Source organism: Pyrus communis, chromosome 2, assembly GCF_963583255.1.
Source record: "Pyrus communis chromosome 2, drPyrComm1.1, whole genome shotgun sequence".
NCBI classification, from domain to species: domain Eukaryota; kingdom Viridiplantae; phylum Streptophyta; class Magnoliopsida; order Rosales; family Rosaceae; genus Pyrus; species Pyrus communis.
This window is the reverse complement of record NC_084804.1, coordinates 31,844,286-31,866,740: the sequence shown is the minus strand read 5'-3', so window position 1 is coordinate 31,866,740 and position 22,455 is coordinate 31,844,286. Positions and strand designations below refer to the sequence as shown.

At 37.0% G+C, this 22,455-nt stretch overlaps 3 protein-coding genes and 1 pseudogene across 3 annotated transcripts; all 4 read left to right on the top strand.

Annotated features, from left to right (window-relative positions):
- Window positions 1–5,217: 5,217 nt before the first annotated feature.
- On the top strand, window positions 5,218–7,771 carry LOC137727019 (MDIS1-interacting receptor like kinase 1-like; annotated as a pseudogene).
- LOC137725056 (receptor-like protein kinase 7) lies at window positions 7,654–8,896 on the top strand. Its single transcript, XM_068463662.1, has 3 exons — window positions 7,654–7,712; window positions 8,102–8,432; window positions 8,609–8,896. The coding sequence occupies exons 1-3, from the start codon at window positions 7,654–7,656 to the stop codon at window positions 8,894–8,896; spliced, it is 678 nt and encodes a 225-aa protein (XP_068319763.1).
- Window positions 8,897–12,093: 3,197 nt separating this feature from the next.
- LOC137727020 (GDSL esterase/lipase At1g29670-like) lies at window positions 12,094–15,040 on the top strand. The gene is made up of 5 exons (XM_068465970.1): window positions 12,094–12,510; window positions 13,219–13,455; window positions 13,818–14,064; window positions 14,714–14,764; window positions 14,853–15,040. The coding sequence occupies exons 1-5, from the start codon at window positions 12,094–12,096 to the stop codon at window positions 15,038–15,040; spliced, it is 1,140 nt and encodes a 379-aa protein (XP_068322071.1).
- Window positions 15,041–17,695: 2,655 nt separating this feature from the next.
- LOC137727018 (G-type lectin S-receptor-like serine/threonine-protein kinase At1g34300) lies at window positions 17,696–21,264 on the top strand. Its single transcript, XM_068465969.1, has one exon. It carries the CDS (start codon window positions 17,898–17,900, stop codon window positions 20,424–20,426), a length of 2,529 nt encoding a protein of 842 aa, XP_068322070.1. The 5' UTR covers window positions 17,696–17,897; the 3' UTR covers window positions 20,427–21,264.
- The last annotated feature ends 1,191 nt before the right edge of the window (window positions 21,265–22,455 follow it).

Genomic DNA, 22,455 nt, shown 5'->3' with positions numbered 1-22,455 from the left:
ATTGTGTTATTGCATTCTGTATTGCAAGTATTTTTAAATAATAAAGTATAAGTATTTCGGTTCTATATTTCTGTTATTTTATTGTTTCTAAATTGTTCTCCAACACTCTTCATATCTAATACCCTCATCTAATCCCTTGGAAATGAAAAATCATTCTTCTTTATCTTCAGATATATCGAATTTAGAGGGTTATCCATTCCAATCCAATCATTCGGAAGAAATAGGAGATGAGAGGGAAGACGAAGCATGAAAGGTGGGGGCGGAAAAAAGGGCAAGAGGGGAGTGAAGAAACATAAGGGATGAAGAAGTGGGAGGAGGACATAGGGGACGAGGGAGAAAGGCTAGAAAGAGGCATGAAGGGCTGTTGTCGACACCAAGTCGGAAGAAGGGATTGCAGTTGTGGAACTCCTAAATCTAGGGTTTTTTTTTTTTTTTTTCTTTTTTAATATTTGCGAAGAAGGCAGAAGACTTTGAGTGGATCTTCTATAATAATTTAATATCAAGTTCATCATTCAAATCAAGAGGATTACTACTAAACCTTAAATACTATATAACATAAAAAGCCAAACTTTAAACCATAAGAAGTAAAGGGGGAGTAAGTAAGACCAAAGGCCAAACTTTAAACCATAAGAAGTAGAGGGGGAGTAAGTAAGACCAAAGGAGGAAAATCATAACAGGATTGAGCCAAACCGACCCTGGTCATTCCAAAAGTTCCCCTTCCTCCGACCCCACTCTCATCTTCAGTTTTGGAGATTGTAGTATATTCTTTATTGAAAGTTTTTTTTTTCTTTTCTTTTTCTCTACAACAATAATTATAATTGAAAGCTAAAGGAGAAAACTTTAACGAAAAACTTCTGGTACTGTTCATTTTAACGAATAATCATATTTTTACACTAAAAAGTCAATCATGGTACTATTCACTTTACCCTTTATTTAAAAAGTCAATCATGGTACTATTTACTTTACCCTTTATTTTGTCCTTATCGTTAAAACTCAAAGTTTTTAAGTCCTTTTCATTATTTTTCCTACCAAAAGATGCCTTCTCTCTTTGCCTCCGCCTCCCACAGTCACTCCCTCAAAAGAAAAAAAAATGTTCCTTCCCTTGTGTTAATGCAAATATATATTCCCTTGTGATGGGTTGACCACTATATTATAGACTACAATGGACATAGTCCCGTTTATGGGTGAACCACTATATATATTTATGTTAATATATATATATATATATATATATATGTTACAATACATGCGCTAAAGAGTTTGTCATCTAAGGGTGGTGAAGTGTGAGTCAACGAGTCTTTCATCCAACAGTGATCCAGTTTCTGATCAAAGAGTCTTCCCTCAAAATGATGACATGACAAACGTAGGACCGGGTCACACAAATATCCATGTTAACACCTTATTTTTTTTCTCTTTCGTACCAAACCCCTAAGTATCAAGTTGGTTCTCTCTCTCACTTGTATTACGTAAGATTTGGGATGAACATTTGCCCTTAGAAAACTAAAATCTGGCCATACTAAATCGACAGTACATATTTATTTATTTATTTTTATCTAACACTATCATATTGAAAAGGTTAATGTAGAAATATTGAATTGGTTGAATTCGTTCATAAAGTAAACTTTTTATATATACATCACGAGCATTGTGACTCAAGGATTAGAACTCTTTCAAAAATAAGAAAATCTAATTTACATATAAGTATAATACTTGTGGAACAAATAATCTTTTCGTGCTCACGGTTCACAGCTCCTGAAAATGCAAGAAAATCTATAACTTAATGACATCCGAAGGACAAGTTTGGCCAGTAAAAGATGAAAACAAAGTTTATGAAGCTCTTTGGTGAGAGGGTCCATCTTTACGCGCTCACGGTTCACGTAAAAAGTTTACACGCTCACGGTTCACGTAAAAAGTTTAATTCATTGTGTTTGGTGCGAACAAAAAATACCAAATTAGTAGCCATATATGTGGTACGAAGGTTCTCACAACACGTAGCCAAGATTTTTAAATAATGGGGTCATAATATCAACAAAAAAAAAAAAAAATTTGGGCAATTACGTCGAGGACCTAATAGGCAATTGTCAATTCCTGTCAACATATGCCAACATATGTCGGCAATTACTATTATTTGTAGAGGCTTGCCGATGGTAGATGCAAGATACTATAAAGTAATGTTAAAGACTGCTAATGATTTACAATTAAAGCATTTCATACAAGAAGAGAGAAAAGAAAGACAAATATGATAGAAGAAAATAGAAGAAGTAGGAGGAAGAAGTTGTAATTTAATTTGCCTTAGTTGTTTATAAAAGTCAAATACAATATAGAAACGAACCTATATTGTTGGGGTAAAAAACAACTAATGATCCCATATTGGTTTCGTCACTGTGCATAATAGTGTCAATACAAAGCAAGATGACGGAGCTCACATTACAAATAAGATAGACGTAAAATTTCAGCACAAGCATGGGCCAAGATACGATACTCAGTTTGACCCAAAAAAAGGTACAGTACTCATATTTTGCACTTGAGGGTGATACAATACGCCACTTAGTAGGGCTCCAAGAGATCAAGTTCGACCTAAGAAAACTTAAAAACCTCCGAGGTGGAAGGTTTTAAATTTTATTCTTGGATTGAGGAGGAGACATCGTACTCTTTCCTTGTAAAGTCACAAAATATTTTCAATACTATTAACACATAATACTGCCAATACAAAGCCAGAGGACGGAGCTCACGCTACGTGTAAGATAGACGTAAATTTGTTATTTAGTAATACGGTCTAATAGTATTCATCTTCACTTGTAAGTAGAGGTCTTAAATTCGGTTTCCACCAAATACAAATTTGAACCACATTATTATGGTTAACCCAATATGAGGTTTAGCCCATTTCTCATCTTCTTAATATAAATAATATCGTATGTTAAAAAAAAAAAATTAAAAAAAAAATTAAAAAAAAAAAATTCATGTCACAACTTCTAATTATTTAGTCCTACCTTTAACGTATTTTTACATTTTTTTCAAAGCAGCATATGTTTTGCTAGGGTTAGTCGAATTTCCGTATCATTTCCTCAAAAGCTGGTCCTCCTACTTTTAGTCAAGCTTTCCACAATCCACACTTCCACGGTCCACGCCCAGCGAGGGATGGGGAATGAGAGGACAACATTACTCAGACCAGTCTCAGTTCAGCTCAAGTCCTTATGTAGTAAGTCAACTGACGTGATCCACCTGTCAACGCAACCCCTGATTCACGGAAACTTCTTCCGTCCGGCACCCGGAGATGGTGACCATGGGTTGATGTGAGAGGGGGGTTAAAGTCTAAATGTGGGGTAGAGGTGGGTCTCAAATTAAAGAGTGGTGGGCCATGAGTTGTTTTTTCTATGTAGGCTGGATTTATGAGGTGGTACATAGGAGTGGACGCGATGCGGTTCGGTACGGTTTTGAATAAAATCGCAATTGAAATTGAATTTTTTTTGCGGTGAGGTTCGGTGCGGTTTTGAAGCCAAAACCGAAATGAAACCAAATCGTTTGGTTCGTTTTGGTGCGGTTTCAAACGGTTTCAGTTCGATTTTTGAGAAAAAAATGTACAATTTAAAATATACACTTATTTACGCATAAGATGGTCTTATTTTCTTCATATATTAATTAATGAACATGCTGCAACAACAATGCAGCAAAAAACAGCAGCAAAACTGTAAAAAAAATGCAGCAAAACAACATAAATGGATCAAATGCTCAGATATTGCAAAAGAAAACAAATTAAAAAATGAGCCTTTCTAACCAAAAAAAAAACCAAATTAAGCTTCCCTGACCATATGCAAAGGAAGTCAGAGATAGATTTTTGTCTAACCATATGCAACATTAGCACCAATTTACAACACACAAGCATTAAAAAAAGTGTATATGTATACATCTTTCATAATGCACAATTTGTTTAAGTTATATATCAAGATAAGCATTGTTAAGCTCCTAGTACATCTATTTCCTTCAATTATTGACGGGTCATGCACTTATATAGATTCTATCATGTGTTTTAAATACTTGCATATTTAAAATATACTAAATTTTAATTACGATACTTGGCAAACTCCAAAGTTTGGAGTCCAAACAAGACAATTTTGAACCAAACCAAGGCAATATAGTAAATTACGAACTGGTATGAGGATGTGAGTAAATAAAGAAAACAAAATCCAAAGAGAAGCAAGTGAAAACAGTGGAGGGTGGTTCCTAATGAAATTAATAATTTAGAACTTAAATTGGTACTTGGGTGGTTCCTAATCTAGTTCCACTTTTGATTCACAAACCCTATCCCTAAAATTAATTATAAACCCTAACCCAGTACCCCTTTTGAATCTTTGATTCAAACGAACCCTAACTCTGAAATTAATTTAATTACAAATTATTAACTAAACTAACTAATACAAGTTCTAAGTTCTTACCATATTAGCTGGAAAGAAGAGCAAGTGATTGATTTGCCAAGTCTGTTTTGCAGAGCTTTTGACTTGCAGAGTTCAGGGTTGCGGATGAAGGGGATCTGGGGATGCAAGTAGTGATGTCGCAAAGATGCAAGCAGCCAGGTCGCAAATATGCAAGCATCGAGGGCACTGATGTCGACTGTGGAAGAGATGAAGATGAGTTTTGAGAGAGAGATGAAGATGAGTTTTGAGAAAGAAAGAGACAGACTGATGTATCATGTATGGACTCGAATAATGGTGCAAATTTGGATGACGAGTGTAGTTGAACTAATTAAAACATAACATTCAATATATGGTGCGGTTTCAGTTTCGGTGCGGTTTTGAAAACCCAAAACTGAAACCAAACTGTTTTCTTTGCCGCGGTTCGATTTAGAAACAACAACCGTTTCAAAACCCCAAAACCAAACCGTTTGGTGCGGTCTGATTCGATTCGTGTTTTGGTTTCGATTTTCGGCTCCAAGTGCCCACTCCTAGTGGTCTGGATGCCGGCCCTAAGAATCTCTCCTCATTCACGCTTGACATTTCTTCTCCTTTCCACAAATTTTCCATAGACGAAAAAACCCCCACAATATATTTTTTTAATTTTTAGTAGCAATAACAAACTTGACTTGGAGAAAGAAAGGGGCGCGCTAGCTTACATTGATGGGTTAGATGGTTGTTAAGAGAGAATAATCAATGGAAATCGAATCCACACCATGATGTATAAACATGATTGCTTTCCGTTACTGATACAGTGCCATTTGCAAAATCCTGACAATTTAATTTCTTCCCACACTTTTCATTATATAAAATCCCTTATATTTTTCTTTTGTACTGTCTTCTCCCCTCTAACAATATTAGTCCCTGACATGCATGCATACATGCATATTCATAAAGAAGAAAATCAGTCCTAGAAATCAATCTTTTCCTCGGATCCCTGCCATAGAATTCTTGATTCAGTGCATATCATACATCGTAACATAATAGCCTTTGTATCCCAAAAATGAACAGGTATGGCCGCCAAACAACCTTCTTTGTCCTGTATTTCAACTTCCATTTTTTCTTGTCCTTGTTCTGCTACCATCCTCTTCCCATGGTCTTCTCTCAACTCTCCTCAAACCAGAAAACCGCCATGATCCATCTCTCCAACAACCTCAACACTACCACTAGAGTTGTTCCATGGGACGTCAACAAAGAACCAAACCAATGTTTGTGGAAGGGAGTTCGGTGCAATCCCCCGACTAATTCAGCCGTCATCCAGATTTCTCTGTCCGGGCATTCTCTATCTTCCTCGGACTTTCTGCCCCTCGTCTGCCGGATTGAGTCACTGCAGATTCTAGATGTGTCCGACAACCGTCTAACCACAATTTCGTCTGGGTTTTTCTCAGATTGTGGAAAGCTAGGTGGGTTAAAGCTGCTCAATTTTAGTGTGAACAATTTGGTGGGTCGTCTGCCCGATTTTGTTGGGTTTTCGGGGTTGGAGACTTTGGACTTTGCTCGAAATAACTTGAGTGGAAACATTGACTCCAAGTTGGACGGGTTGGTCAATCTCAGAAGCTTGAACCTTACCTTCAACCGTTTCACTGGGTCTGTTCCAACGCGTCTCGGAAAGTCCAAGGTTTTGGAGGAGCTTGAGCTTTATGTGAATATGTTTGATGGTCCCATCCCTGTTTAAATTGTGGGATATCAGAATTTGACTCTGATTGATCTTAGCGAAAATCGGCTTTCCGGGATTGTTTCTGATGGAATCGGAGAACTCGCCAAGTTGGAGGTATTGATTCTTTCGGCTAATAGATTATTCGGCAGAATCCCACGAAGCATTTCCAGTATCACCAGCCTGTGGAGATTTGCAGCAAATTCTAACAATTTCAGTGGTTCAATTCCTGGTGGCATTGCAAAGCATCTGAAAAACTTGGACCTCAGTTATAATAGCTTGAGTGGGTCGATTCCATCGGACCTCTTGTCATCATCGAATCTGCAGAAGCTGGATTTGTCGAATAATAGATTGGAGGGACAGATACCGCCAGTTGTATCTCCGAGCTTGGTCACGTTGAGACTGGGAAGCAACTCGCTCGATGGTGTAATACCTACCGCGACGATTGCAACACTGAAAAAACTAACATACTTGGAGCTGGAAAACAATAACTTGACTGGATTGATTTCTCCTGAATTGGGTGATTGCCGGAATTTGGCGCTGCTGAATTTGGCTCACAATCACCTGTCTGGGGCTTTACCAGCGGATTTGGGTAAGCTTAGCAGTCTTGAAGTCTTGAAACTTCAATTTAACAATTTGAGTGGTGGAATTCCAATTCAAATTACTCAACTGCCCAACTTGTCCATTCTAAATATCAGCTGGAATTCTCTCAACGGCTCGATACCACCTTCAGTTTCAAACATGCAGAGTCTTATTAACATGAATTTACAAGGCAACAAGCTCAGCGGTTCCATTCCCGTCGGTATTGCCTCCATGAATTCTCTGATGGAACTCCAACTTGGAGAAAATCAATTAAGTGGTGACATTCCAAGAATGCCGGCGAATTTACAGATTGCTTTGAATCTCAGCAGCAATCTTTTTCAAGGACCTATTCCGGAAACTCTTTCGAGGCTCAGTGGACTAGAAATTCTGGATCTCTCAAATAACAATTTCTCAGGTAAGATACCTGATTTTTTGACTACATTAGGAGCCTTGACGCAGTTGTCACTTTCTAACAATGAGCTCTCTGGAGAAATTCCGGAGTTCCCTTCTTGGGTCATGGTCGACGCACGTGGGAACAAGGGTTTGATTAACAGAACAACAATAAACACTCCAACCCGAACGGAGAAGAAAGAAATGTCATGTACTGAGACAATTCTTTTTGCGATTAGGGCTACTGTTTTTGTTGTTGTATCGATCACCATCCTTGCAATACCACTATTTGGATACAAATTGGTCAAAAAAAGAAATTATTGATTTCTTTTAGTTAGATTATGATGTGAAGATTCTTCGACGTATGCATTTGCATTTTCTTTATATATATAGACTCAACGTTTGAAGGCACTTCTTTAAGCTGCTCCTTAGCATGATCTCCTAATTGTTCTATCAGCTCCAATATATATAGACTTCTCCTGCATTCTAGAGAAAGTGAAGGGATAACAACGCTTAATAACAATTTTCTTGAGTTTAACACCAGTTGAGCAATGATCGTGCCCCATGATTTCCACAACCATGAGGAAATTATGGGACAAGTTGGTGGCTCTCTCAAATTTTCTCAGTGAGATCGACAGGCAATCTGCACCAAAAGAACAACTTTTAGTCCATATATATATTTAACAAGCAAGACTTCCATCAAACCTATTGCTACCAAGTAAATATATGATTAAACTCCATTGTCGTTAGAGCAATATACAAGTGAACATGTATCTCTTAGAATACAGGACAATATAACTCGACATTTGACACTTGTAAACGATCTCAATGGACAGTTACACCATTCTCTGTATGCCCTGGAAAATATTAATCGAATAAAAAGATAGAACATTCTATCATCAAACGAACATTCATCACTCTGGGACTTAAATAAAATAAATCATAATATCATTCACCCAATATAGTCTGTTTTATTCTATCATCAAACGAACATTCATCACTCCGGGAGTGTTCCTGATGGAATCAGAGAGCTCGCCAAGTTGGAGGTTTTGATTCTTTCGGCTAATAGATTATCCGGCAGAATCCCACAAAGCATTTCCAATATCACCAGCCTCTGGAGATTTGCAGCAAATTCTAACAATTTGAATGGTTCAATACCTGATGGCATTGCAAAGCATCTGAAAAACTTGGACCTCAGTTATAATAGCTTGAGTGGGTTGATTCCATCGGACCTCTTGTCCTCGTTGAATCTGCATACTCTGGATTTGTCGAATAATAGATTGGCGGGACAGATACCGGAAATTCAATCTCCGAGCTTGGTCAAGTTGAGACTGGGAAGCAATTTGCTTGATGGGAAAGTACCTTCTACAGCAAATGCAACACATCAAAAGTTGACTTACTTGGAGATGGAAAATTTAACAATTTGAGTGGTGGAATTCCAATTCAAATTACTCTACTGCCCAAGTTGTCCATTCTGAATATCAGCAGGAATTCTCTCAATGGTTCAATACCTACTTCAGTTTCAAACATGCAGAGTCTTATTAACATGAACTTGCAAGGCAACAAGCTCAGTGGTTCCATTCCCGCCAGTATTGCCTCCATGGATTCTCTGGTGGAACTCCAACTTGGAGAAAATCACTTAAGTGGTGACATTCCAAGAATGCCAACGATTTTACAGATTGCTTTGAATCTCAGCAGCAATCTTTTTCAAGGACCTATTCTCGAAACTCTTTCGAGTCTCAGTGGATTAGAAATTCTGGATCTCTCAAATAACAAATTCTCAGGTAAGATATCTGAATTTTTGACTACATGGGAACCTTGACACAGTTGTTACTTTCTAACAATGAGCTCTCTGGAGAAATTCTGGAGTTCGCTTCTTGGGTCATGGTCGACACAAGTGGGATCGAGGGTGTGACTAACAGAACAACAAAAAGCACTGCCCAAATCGGAGAAGAAAAAATCATATGCAGTTTTGACAACTGTTCTTGCAGTTGTAGCAACTGTGATTACCTTTGGAGCAATCATCATCCTTGCTATAGCATGACCTCTTAATTGTTCTACCTGCTCCAATGTATAGAGAGTTCTGCTTTCTAGAGAAGGTGAAAGGATAACGACGCTTAATAACAATTTTCTTTAGTTTAACATCAGTTGGTGGCTCTCTCAAATTTTCTCAGTGAGATCGATTGGCCAACTGCACCAAAAAAACAACTTTTATTCTATACTATAAATTTATGTCCTCGCGTAATTGTGGAATCAAAAATTATATGAAAGATTATGTTTGAAATATATAAAAATTGTATCACAAACGCATGCTACCTAAAAACTGAAAACTGTCTTTTAAACAGAATGTCGGTTCTTTGGCCATATTAGTTTTTCTTCTCTCCTTCTAGCCACTATATAACAAGGGCTTTGGATAAGGGAAAAGACACAGCAAGAGAAACAATCTTTCTGGCTTTATTTGCTTATTCTATCATCAAATGAATAGTCAACACAACTCATCATGTTCATCAACATCAGCCATGCATTGTTTATTTGTTTCACTTTTATTTCCTTGTTAAGCTAATTCCTTGATATTCACCATTGATGGATCATTAGAGCTGTTGACCCTATGAGATTCAGTGAATGAGAATTTATTGTGCTAAAAAATTTACCATCTAGCCTCCATATATTTACCCAATCCCCCACTTTTCTGTATGATTGTATCAGTTTACCTATAACAATGTAAGTTTGCTTACCTTTTCGCATCAATGTACCAAAGCAACCTACAAAAGTTTGGTTAGTTATACCAAACACATAAATCAATCATGCTTATGCACTTTGGTGCAGGTTCAATCCGCACCAGTCTCCCCCTCTCCTAACAATTTAACCCACTAATACGCTATCGTTTGTCAAAAAACCAAACATTGTTTGTGTTTGGGCCATAAATAAAAATAAGGTCTATTAGGGGGGCAATATATTTTTATTCACTCAAAGCCACGCAACACGGCCCACTAACTTCAAGGCCCAACCAAGATCCTATCCTAGGGCTCAAGCGACTAACTCACATAACTCCAAAGCCATTCGACGATTCCGACTCGACCCTCATCAAAGCTCATCTTCCATGCAGACGACCAGACCTAGAAATATCTCATCTCTTTAAATATCGATGAACACATCATTCGACGAGCTAATGTCACTGCAATAATGATGGGAAATGCCACAAGACAAAGCTAAAGACCACCATCCAGGAATTACAATCATTGTTAGCGGCAAATGACCGATCTAGTCTTACTCCAGCTCAATAAGAAGATTGAGGCTGCTCTTTCCCCCATTGCCTATAAATAGAGCCAAAGGCTCAAGCTCTGGACCTTTGTCAAATTCAATCTCTACGATTATGCAAACCTGAAGTGATTCTTCAATCAACCCAACTGCTTTTCAGCATAACCTAAATTGCTCTTTAGCAAAACCTCTAGTTCTTTAGTTGCAATCTCAAAGTCTTCCTTCGAAATATACACTGCCTACGATCCCTGATATTTGAAAAAATTTTACAGCTCTGCCACCCCGTGGTATAACTCGATTCACATGTAATTCCAACCACCCTAATCACCTCTTTGAGGCATTGTTTCAATTTTAGTTCAATCCGATACAGTAACCTCGGTGGATTCTCTTAACGTTTTATTAACTTTCTTTACATCAACCCAAAATCACTTCTATAAAACGTTTTTAATCTTTATTCCATCATGAAATGATTACATCCAATTTCCTGGTTTTACTTTCATTTTTAGTTATTACTTAGGCATACATTTATTTCGCATTGGATTTGAGGTCTTCATTCAAGACATAAGATAGAACTTAATCGAATTAGCGTCCTATTTGGTGCACATTCAATTGGTTCAGAAGTTAGATCTACATGCAAACACAACATAACATTATACACAATACTCTCTATTGGCAGCCTTCAACAGTGGCACGTCTATTCTTTCTTTCCCTTGACCCATCTTGTCGTACTGAGACTGAAAGTAACACTCAGGACAAATACGTGTTGAACACAATCAAAACTCTGTCCGAATTTCGATACCAACAATTAGGCTTAATCTACTAATTACGTTCGTACAATTAGCTATATTAACTTTGGAGGTGGATTGTCTGCCCTCCCATTTCCATACTCTCCCCATGCCCTCATGTGATGTGTGGTCATGGTTAAGCCACGTCAACATTTTACATTAATTTTTTATAAAAATAATAAAACAAAAAGTAATAGGAATATAAAATATTGACGTGGCTTAACCGTAACCACACATCATAGGAGGGCATGAAGAAAATATGAAAATGGAAGGGCAGACAATCCACTTGCATGTCGCATTGGTGTGTTAATGTGGAACGGTAATCAATTGCATTGACCTTCATCAGGATAGGGTGGGTGGGGGCTAAACTATTGTACCAAATTAGAAAAGCACAAAAAGTGAGATTGCAGCACCAAGACTTTTTGTTTCTTTTATCTTTTGTTACTGAAACCATTTGGTCCATTACTGAATTGAACAAGAATTGATAAAATAAAATAAAAAAGATAAATGAAAAAGACCCTTAATTAACGAGAAAGAGATTCAAATGAGCTATATATACATAAGGTTTTGCACATAGTCGTTTTTATTTTATTTTTTGAGAATGTGTTGCGCATAAGTTTAAGCCACATGCATATAATTTGTAATTCAGTTGATTAAGAACTTTTATTCTGAAATTCGAGATTCTATGTTTGATTCCCCCGACTTTTTAATATTACTTGTATCAAAACAAAAACATAAACAAATGTGGGTGAATATACATAAATCCATTTTTTGGAAGAAATTATTGCACAACCAAACTCAAACAAATGTGGGTGAATATTAATTAAGACAGACTTTACGGTCAACAAATACCCGTTCACCAGGTTCTTCTACTCATACTTTGGGAAAAAACGAAGAGTTTGGTCCTGGAAATAAGCCAAATTTAAACCTTTCCTTTGTCTCCTTGTAACAAAAATAATAGCAGAAACCACTTACCATGCAATACCACTATCTAGAAAAACCATACAAACCACTTGTGGTTTTGTTCTCATTGTTTGCCTGTGTATCTCCAATCGGTTCCGCTTGTGATTTCACAGAAGATCATGGGGCTGCAGTGACGATCGAAGGCATTTTTGTGTTTGGAAGCTCTTTGGTTGACAATGGCAACAATAACTTCTTCGAAAGCACGGCGAAGGCCGATTACTTGCCCTATGGAATAGATTTCCCAAGTGGATTACCTTCTGGGAGATTCACAAATGGTAAAAATGTGATTGACCTTCTTGGTGAACAACTGATGCTTCCTTCCTTCATCCCACCATTTAAGGACCGTTCAACCAAGGGGTCTAACATTGTTCATGGTGTCAACCATGCCTCTGGCTCTTCGGGTATCTTAGATGATACCGGCTTTGTTGGGGTACGTACGTCTGAACCTATACTAATATTTTTAGTTATTTTTATATAGTCGAACACAAGAAATTCGATAAACAGCTCATATAAATATTTACCCACATATTGATCCAAGGTTTTTGATAAACAATATACATATTTAAGGGTGTATTAATTCGTTTAGGTCATCATTCAAGGGGAGTAAACTTCTACGCTAAGAATTTGTCTATTAATTGTACGATTACATTATAAAAACCTTGAATTAGTCTTGATTCTATTCACTTTTTCCTTCTTACTACAATAGAGATTTGTGAAATGTTAGTCAATTCGTATAATCGTACACACTAAATTTGACGAAACAAGATTAAGGAAAGACACATCTTGTACTTAGATTGGAACATATATTAGCTACACTAGCCAACCCACCTGAGACGTATTCATGTAAGTAAAAGATTTAAATTCATATGTAACATGTGATCGACAACCATACACAAATTGTAGTACTCACGTGTTTCACAAGTCACCTATATATAGTTGCATCTGCTTGCTTGATCTGTATGACAAAATTAATGATTCTATATTTCATATATATAGTAAATAATTTTCCTATATATAAAGTCGAGAAATTTCCGATTCGAGTAAATTTAATTTAAAGTTATATTTACCATGCATAGTTAGTAATTTAAATTAAGAATTTAAGATAATCAATCATTAAGCTAGCTAGTTAATATTTCAGGGAAATATTGTTATAAGTTTGAGTCAGCAAATCCGGGACTTTCAGGAGGTGACATTACCAGAGTTAGAAGCTCAGCTGGCGTGCAATAGCTCTCAATCTCTTCCAAGATACTTGTTTGTTGTGGGAGTTGGTGGGAATGATTACATGTTCAATTATTTCCTCAAGAGATCCTACTTCCAAATTGATCTCCAAACCTTCACAGCAACTCTCATAGCATCTCTAGCTCAAAAACTCAAGGTGCATTTACCGTATCAATAAAGCCATTTGGACACGTAATTTTTTTTAAGGGGTGGAAATTAATTGGTATTGAACTTGCGATTTACAAGATTTAAACCTATGACTTTTCACTTGCAAGTGAAGAAGAATATCATTAGACCATAGTAAGTATCATTTGGACAAATAAAGGGAACACACTAGTTGACACACCTTCTAATAAAAGTGAGTCCTATCATTATATGTAGATCTCACATATAATAGAGTATGTGTCATCAAGTGCGTTAGTTTCGTGTGTTCAAACATCATCCCTTATAGTGTGACTGTTTTGTTTGAGCAAGTAATGTTTACACAATTTTAATCATGAAAGCGATTTAGTTTTGCAGAAATTGTACATTTTGGGAGGTCGAAAATTTGTGGTAATGTCGATAAATCCACTAGGGTACAGTCCTGTTGTTAACAGGCCAAATTATATTGGCCGTCCTCAAGCTCTGAACCAAGCAGCTCATCTGTACAACACTCAACTGAGGACACTGCTGGATGCTCTCAAAAGTGATATGCCTGACTTCAGTTTTGCTTTGGTCAATACATATAACATTATGACTAACATCATCCAGAATCCTACGTCCACAGGTAATTCAATCCTGAATTTAATTTTGGTTTTGATTAATCAACAACTATCATCCTCGAGAGATATGAAGTTAGAAAATCGATCCTAAAAATGACAGGAAAATTAAGTTATATGAGAATGATTCTAATTCTTGAGTCAATATATTACACTTCTTCTATACAATAAATGATCAACTATCTATGAGACAGATATTCGGGGTCGTTCAATAATCATTTCGTTTTTAGTTTTCACTAAAACTGAAATCTTGTAATTTCAATTTTCAAAAAAACCAAAAAGTGAAAACTCAATAGAGAGTAGTTATCAGTTTTTATTTTTATTTTTTAGAAACCTGAAAGTAGTTACCAAATAAAATTTCCGTTTTCAACTTTCAAAAAAGTGAAAACAAAAAATAAAAACTGAAAACAAAATGGTCATCAAACGGTCCAAAAATTAACCAATCATAAAATAGGAAAGAAAAAATAAATGGTCCTACAATTAATAGATAGAACTCATATTTACCAAATCACATAACAATAATGTCACATGAATCAAACTCAAGATGTCTAATTCTTATATATAGGACTCGTACTCACCTAAACCATTGTTGAACATCTTATAACATAAACAACAAAATGTTATGTCTTAATTTTTTTGGTGCCTTTATTATAACAGGCTTTGAAGACACGAGCAACCCCTGTTGCAAAGTGAAATCTCAAATTGAAGGTTTTTTTCATTCATCTTTTGATGATCTTCTTCTAGGCTTCTCTATCGATATAGAATCTCTGGTGAAATAACAAATTAACAAATGCAGGTGGAAATGGAGTATTATGCGAAAGAGGTGGAGAAACATGTGAGAACAGAAACAGGACGACAATTGTTTTCTTTGATGGGTTGCATCCAACGGAAGCGTTGAATGTTCAAATAGCAACAAAGGCTTATGCTTCCACTCTTGAATTTCATGTTTATCCCATTAATGTCAAACAACTTGCCCAACTTTGATTATATATCCTCGTATTATTATCTTAAATAATTGAAATTTCAACTTGAAACTTGTCACAAATGTGTTTGTCATATTACCCATCTTAGACCAAAGGGGGTGTTGAGGGGGAGCGAAATGTGCGGTCACACAGGGCCCCAAATTTGATGGGGTCCCCAAAATTTGTCATCTAATATTATGTAATAATGTTCTATATGAAAAAAAAAATGATTTTGTTAGTACTTTAAAATCTCTTTGTGCACTGCTTATAAGAGTTTTTTTTTTTCCTTTCTAAATATAAAAATTTGGAATAAAATGAGATATTTTGTGTGCTAGTAATAACACCTAAAAAACGATATATATAATAATATTATATGTTCAAGTGAAACTTCGAAGTTAGAGTTTTGAAGTTTTATGTTTTTCATGTTTGGTTGTTTAAGAATGAATTGCTTTTGATTGTTTAGTGAAGGTTATGTTTGTAACTCTTTTTACTTATAATTAATAACATTTGTAAACTTGCATTCAGTGAGTGATAAAACTTATTTTGATTTAAGTGACTGTTTTCTAATATCACTGCATTGTTTTTTTTCTTAAATAAAAAAAAACAAAAAAAAAAATAAAAAAAAACTATCTTAAGGAGGGGCCTTCTTTCAAATTTTCCACAGAGCATTCAAAATCTCAGAGATGGCCCTGTCTTAGACCATATATTAGATGATAACATAAGTTAACTGTTTTTTACTAGTTGCCTCTGTATCTAAAATTTGAAACATAGATTATATAATATGGAAAAAAAAAAAGAGAAAAAGAAAAAAGAAAAAAAACACTCAATATTAGGAGGGCAATCTCCAAACAAAGAACATGGTTAAAAATAAAGATAAGGTTTCAAGGACCTTGTTTCTTCTCATGTGATTTCCTCATTCACCAATTCTCGGCTTGTAAAATTTTCAGTTCTTCTTTGTGGCCGTGAAGATGGTAGTGGCTACAACATGGTTGTCCAAACCATTTTTTGGCAACCTCCATGACCTTCTTCTCGATGTTGGCAGCTTGAGTTGTAGGGTGGAGTTTGTGGTTTTGTGTTGGGTTTGGAGGTGATGGCATGATGAGAGTGGTGGTGACCATTAGTTGGTAGAGGCTATACTTCCATGACTTTCTATTGAGACAAAGTAACCTAGTTCATGTAACAAATTTTTAGCTGAACTTAATGGATGTGACGTCTTCAATAGGTTGATACTTGTTTGGAATGTGAGTTTGTATGACATAGAAGAACAATCCACGGATGACCACCAAAGAAAAAGAGGAAAAGGGATGGAGGAGAGACACAAAGCGGTAACGACATAGAAGGACCGAGTAAAAGTATTAAGGGTTAATCTCATATTATCATCTGAAGTTTCTTGGTTTTCAAAATTTCATAACTTTTTTTTTCCGTCCCAATCTGATACCTAAAGTGTTAAAAAATTAAACAAGTTTAGGAAAAAATAAATTAAAATTTAAAAACCGTATATAGTATTCGGATGTGGTCCAATCAAAACTCTAATTATAAGGCAAAAACGTAACCACTCATTTCAACCAAAACTCAACAAATGTGCAATAATGTGAAAACTACAATACGTGTAAGAGCATAAGCATGAAATATGTGGTCGAGTTTTTTTTTATTAAGTTTGTAAATTGTAATTAAAGTAAGAAGAAGTCAAAGATGAGCGTTACATTAATAAAAGAAAAATTGAACATTAGTTAGTATGATGTCCTTTTCTCAAAACCCCAAATGATGCGCGCAGCCTGAAATTGAACAGTTTAACTTTGAGGCAGAGGATTCGTTGGTCAACTGGGCCCCAAAACAAAAAGAAAAACGACAAAAATAAAATGAGACAAGTCCGATAAAAAGAGATCCGGCGGTTGTCAGATGTTGAAATCTTGTCAGGTTTCCGGTTCCTTCCCTCACGTTGTTTGACTAAACCTTAACGCCGTTAACGCACATCAAAGGCTGGACTTTTCTTCTCAAACCCACGTGTTCAATTCTTGAAAAAGTACCTTCCCTAAATAAAAAAGAATTAATGGCTGGAAAACACAACAACCAAAAGCCACGAATTTAATAATGATTTGGTATTTATTTTGAATATTGTTATTACTAATCTCATCGCCCGGCCTTTACACTATCTTTCTTTTTATAAATATAAAATATTTAAAATGCACAGTAGGTATTTTAAAGTGTTAGGGTTAAAGTTGGAGTTGCATTTAAAAAATCACAAAAGAGTACTAGTGATTTTCGATAATTTATTTTTTTATGCAAAAATTTTCAGTAAGAGGTAGGATACCCTACTCTTAAATATGACTAGCAGAAACAGTGAAGCACTGACGAGCTAACGCATTAGCTACAAAGTTAACATCTCTAGAGATATAGTTCCACTTAATATTGATGAACTTGAAAGCAAAATTCGGTAATATTATTTTACGTAGTGTAGTGTTGTTGGTTGGTTATTCCCATTTGATTTAGATTAATCTTGAGAAAAATAATGAACTTCCAATAAATAAATCAATACTTTATAGATTGATGAGAGATAATACTAACAAAACTAAATCTTTTTGGTCAATAAAAATATTTGAAACTCTAACTTGAGTTTTCCTCATATTTTTACATATGTTAACGGCGTTTATATTTAGCTGTGCGTTCAGAAGAAAAACCGGGTGCAGCAGATCTAGGCTGGCACGAGTCAAACGCCGTCCTCCCCTCAAATTTGTTAGTCAGAGTCTTCCTTTCCATCCCTCACCTGATTCGCTCCTCCCTCCTCCTTCTTCCTCCTCCCTCCTCCTTAAATACACTGAACTTTCTCCTCTGCCCACCCACCAATGAACTGATACCCAAAATCCAAGGCTCACCTAAAAATGGCGCTCCAAACGCACATCAGTCTTTCACACCTCTTGATCGCCTTTCTCCTCTCCGCCGCCGCTTCCGCCTCCACCACAATCTCACCAGGCTCATCTCTCTCCGCCGCCAACCCAAATACCACCTGGTCCTCCCCATCCGACACCTTCTCCCTCGGCTTCATCTCCTCCGACCCCCCCACTTCACCGCCTTCTTACATCGCCGCCATCTCCTACTCCGGCGGCGTCCCCGTCTGGTCCGCTGGTGCAGGAAAAGTAGTTGACTCCGGTGGAACCCTCCAGTTCCTCCAATCTGGCACCCTTCGCCTCGTCAACGGCTCCGGCGCCACTCTCTGGGACTCCAACACCACCAGCCGCGGCGTCTCTTCGGCTGAGATTGACGATTCAGGCAACTTGGTTCTCCGAAACGGCACTGTTACGGTCTGGTCCAGCTTCGACAACCCCACTGATTCGATCGTCCCCTGGCAGAACTTCACTGTGAGTAAGGTTTTGCGATCTGGGTTGTACTCGTTTAAGCTTGTGAAAAACGGGAACCTTACACTTTTGTGGAATGATAGTATTGTGTATTGGAATCAGGGATTGAATTCTACTGTTAATACGAGTTTGAGTTCGCCTACTCTAGGATTGCGGTCAATTGGTATTCTGTCAATTTCTGATCCACAATTGTCCACTGATGCTATTGTTGCTTATAGTAGTGATTATGCCGAAGCGGGTGATATTTTGCGGTTTTTGAAGTTGGGGAGTGATGGGAATCTGAGGATTTATAGCTCTTCTAGAGGTAGTGGGACTGTAACAGAGAGATGGGCAGCTGTTACTGATCAGTGTGAGGTTTTCGGGTATTGTGGGGACATGGGAGTTTGTAGTTATAACGATACTGATCCGGTATGCGGATGTATGTCTCTTAATTTTGAGCTTGTTGATCCCAAGGATAGCAGGAAAGGATGTAAGAGGAAGATGGAGATTAAGGATTGTCCTCAGAGTGTGACTATGTTGGACTTGGAACACACTCGGTTCTTGACGTACCCTCCTGAGACAGAGTCGCAGATTTTCTTTGCGGGAATATCGGCTTGCAGGTTGAATTGTCTTGGAAGTAGTGCTTGTGATGCTTCGACTTCTTTGTCTGATGGCACAGGGCTTTGTTACTCCAAGACACCAGGTTTTCTGAGTGGGTATCACAGTCCAGCTATGTCCAGTAGTTCATATATCAAGGTATGTGGACCAGTGATTCCAAATCCATCATCATCACTGGGGACTGCTGGCAACAAAAAAGATCGGAAGTTGCGTGCTTGGATAGTGGTTGTTGTAGTTATTGCCACCCTCATTGGTTTGATGGCATTTGAAGGTGGTTTGTGGTGGTGGTTTTGCAGAAACAGTCGCAGCTTTGGTGGATTGTCTGCTCAATATGCGCTTCTTGAGTATGCTTCTGGTGCACCGGTTCAGTTCTCGTATAAGGATCTCCAACGCTCAACCAAGGGATTCAAGGAGAAGCTTGGGGCAGGAGGATTTGGGGCTGTTTATAAAGGCATTCTTGCTAATAGAACTGTTGTTGCAGTTAAGCAACTTGAGGGGATTGAGCAAGGGGAGAAACAGTTCAGGATGGAGGTTGCAACAATTAGTAGCACCCACCATTTGAATCTGGTGAGGCTGATTGGTTTTTGCTCCGAGGGGCGCCATAGGCTTCTGGTATATGAGTTCATGAAAAATGGGTCCCTTGATAGTTTCCTTTTTGCAACAGAAGAGCAATCAGGAAAGTTGTTGAACTGGGAGTCTCGGTTCAACGTTGCCCTTGGCACTGCAAGGGGGATCACATACCTTCACGAGGAGTGCCGAGACTGCATTGTGCATTGTGATATAAAACCGGAGAACATTCTGTTAGATGAGAATTACAATGCCAAAGTGTCAGATTTTGGCCTCGCAAAGCTCGTTAATCCAAAGGACCATAGGTATCGAACCTTGACAAGTGTTAGAGGTACTAGAGGGTATTTGGCACCTGAATGGCTAGCAAATCTTCCAATAACTTCCAAATCTGATGTTTACAGTTACGGTATGGTTTTGCTAGAGATAGTGAGTGGGAGAAGGAATTTTGAAGTTTCTGAGGCAACAAATAGGAAGAAGTTCTCCTTATGGGCTTTTGAGGAATTTGAGAAGGGTAACATCAGGGGAATTGTCGATAGAAGGTTAGTCGACCAAGATGTTGATATGGATCAAGTGAAGAGAGCAATTCAGGTAACCTTCTGGTGCATACATGAACAACCATCTCACAGGCCGATGATGGGAAAGGTTGTGCAGATGCTGGAAGGAATTACAGATATTGAATACCCCCCAGACCCAAGGGCTGTCATCGAAGGGTCTGCGAGTGGAACCAGCATGAATGTGAGCAGTAATATCAGCCCTTTATCCACTACCGCAGACTCAGCCCCAACTCCCTCCTCATTTTCATCATTCCAAATTTCGGGAGTATCGCCTCTAACATCAGGGAGGAATACGGAGAAGGCAACTGCATCCCTTATACAGTCAGACCCAAACTGAATATCATTTCCACACATATCTTTTCTTCTTGTATTCTAGTTATATTTATCCAATTCAATACAGTGAAACTAGGAAGTCATAGTCTTACATTAATTAAGACAATATTTTTGAGATGTTATCGTGTAAAAATTGTTTATAAATGATATTATATGATGCTTTAAAGTAGAGCTTGCTATTAGACTCGGGTCAATTGTTTAATATATCAAGTTCGTTGCAGAGATTTTATAATTTAATTGTCATATAATTGTTGCTAATGTGATACGCTTACAGATTGGATAAGCAGTTCGGTATTCTTATTTTCATAGCATTGTATCCATCGTTTGTTTGCCCAAGTACTATGTCTTGGTTGATTTTTTACTTCTTACTTGGTGCTTTTCTTTTGTAAAAGAAGCCCGTATCTCTAACCATGCGTGACATGATGTAGCTGCTTTGCTACGAGGGAAGCATGCAGGCGGTTAAGGAAAAATTGTGTGAAGGTAAGGCTCCTTAAATGAATCATTCTTTTGAATTTTTTTGGAATTAGAAACTATCATCCTCGAGAGAGATGAAATTAGAAACTCGATCTTAAAAATGACTGAAAAATTAAGTTATATGAGAGTGATTCCAATTCTTGAGTTAATATATTAAAAAACTGACAACAAAATGGTCATCAAACCGTCCAAAAAGTAACCAAACTCAGACAAATGTGGGTGAATATTAATAGATAGACTCACATTTACCTGATCACATAACAATAACGTCATACGAATCAAACTCAAGATGTCTAATTCTTATATATAGGACTCAAACTCACCTAAACCATTGTCGAACGCCTTATAACAAAGACAACGAAATGTTATGACTTAATGTTTTTTGGTGCCTTTATTACAACAGGCTTTGAAGACACGAGCAACCCCTGTTGCAAAGTGATATCTCAAATTCAAGGTTCATTTCATTCCCTTCTTCTAGGCTTCTCTGTCGATATATATATATAATCTCTGGTGCAATAACAAATTAACAAATGCAGGTGGAAAAGGAGTATTGTGCGAGAGAGGTGGAGAAACATGTGAGAACAGAAACAGGACGACAATTGTTTTCTTTGATGGGTTGCATCCAACGGAAGCGTTGAATGTTCAAATAGCAACCAAGGCTTATGCTTCCACTCTTGAATTTCATGTTTATCCCATTAATGTCAAACAACTTGCCCAACTTTGATTATATATCCTCATATTATATCTTAAATAATTGAAATTTTACTTTGAAACTTCTCACAAATGTGTCTGTCATATTACCCATCTTAACCATATATTAGATGACAACATAAGTTTAACTTTTTTTTACTAGTTGCCTCAATATCTAAAATTTCAAACATAGATTATTTAATATGAAAAAAAAAAAAAAAAAAATCAATGATCTGAAATTATATTAGGAGGACAATCTCCTAACAAAGAATAGGGTTAAAAATTCAAATAGGATTTCAAGGAGCATGTTTTTTCTCATGCGATCTCTTCATTCGCTGATTCTCAGCTTGTAAAATTTTCAATTCTTCAACTTGAATATTAGAGTGTGCGACGAACAAGATTACAAAATAATAAGAATTTTATTAAACAAACAAGAATACCGAAACGGCTACAAAACTCCAAAAGGCTACATCGTGACTTATTAATTATTCATACTCTACTAAACTATAAGCTATATTTATAAATAGCAAAACCTAGAAACCCTAATTCGAATGGGCTATACCATACTAAACTAACAAGCAAACCCAAATAATCAAATAAACATAAAATACTAATATTTTCCAATATCCCCCTCATACTCATGGCGGTACACGACATGAATTTGCCAACAAGCAGATATGGATGCAAGCTCCATTATGCTAATTTCCGATGCCAATTCCAATACGAAATTTCATCGGTGTGCAAGATTCCAAATGCAAATGCCAATGTAAGATTCCAATGTCAGTGCCAATGCAAGATTCTAATGCTAGTGCTAGTGCAAGATTCCAATGCCAGTACCAATGCAAGATTTCATGTCAATGCCAATTGTG

Bases quoted from the DNA above. Each gene is read 5' to 3' on its own strand.
- LOC137727020 (XM_068465970.1), top strand. From the start codon at position 12,094: ATGCAATACCACTATCTAGAAAAACCATACAAACCACTTGTGGTTTTG. The intron at 12,511-13,218 runs GTACGTACGTCT...TTAATATTTCAG, and splicing joins ATGATACCGGCTTTGTTGGG to GGAAATATTGTTATAAGTTT. The intron at 14,065-14,713 runs GTAATTCAATCC...TTATTATAACAG, and splicing joins CCAGAATCCTACGTCCACAG to GCTTTGAAGACACGAGCAAC.
- LOC137727018 (XM_068465969.1), top strand. From the start codon at position 17,898: ATGGCGCTCCAAACGCACATCAGTCTTTCACACCTCTTGATCGCCTTT.
- LOC137725056 (XM_068463662.1), top strand. From the start codon at position 7,654: ATGAGGAAATTATGGGACAAGTTGGTGGCTCTCTCAAATTTTCTCAGT. The intron at 7,713-8,101 runs GCAATCTGCACC...TGATGGAATCAG, and splicing joins TTTCTCAGTGAGATCGACAG to AGAGCTCGCCAAGTTGGAGG. The intron at 8,433-8,608 runs GTACCTTCTACA...TCAAACATGCAG, and splicing joins GCAATTTGCTTGATGGGAAA to AGTCTTATTAACATGAACTT.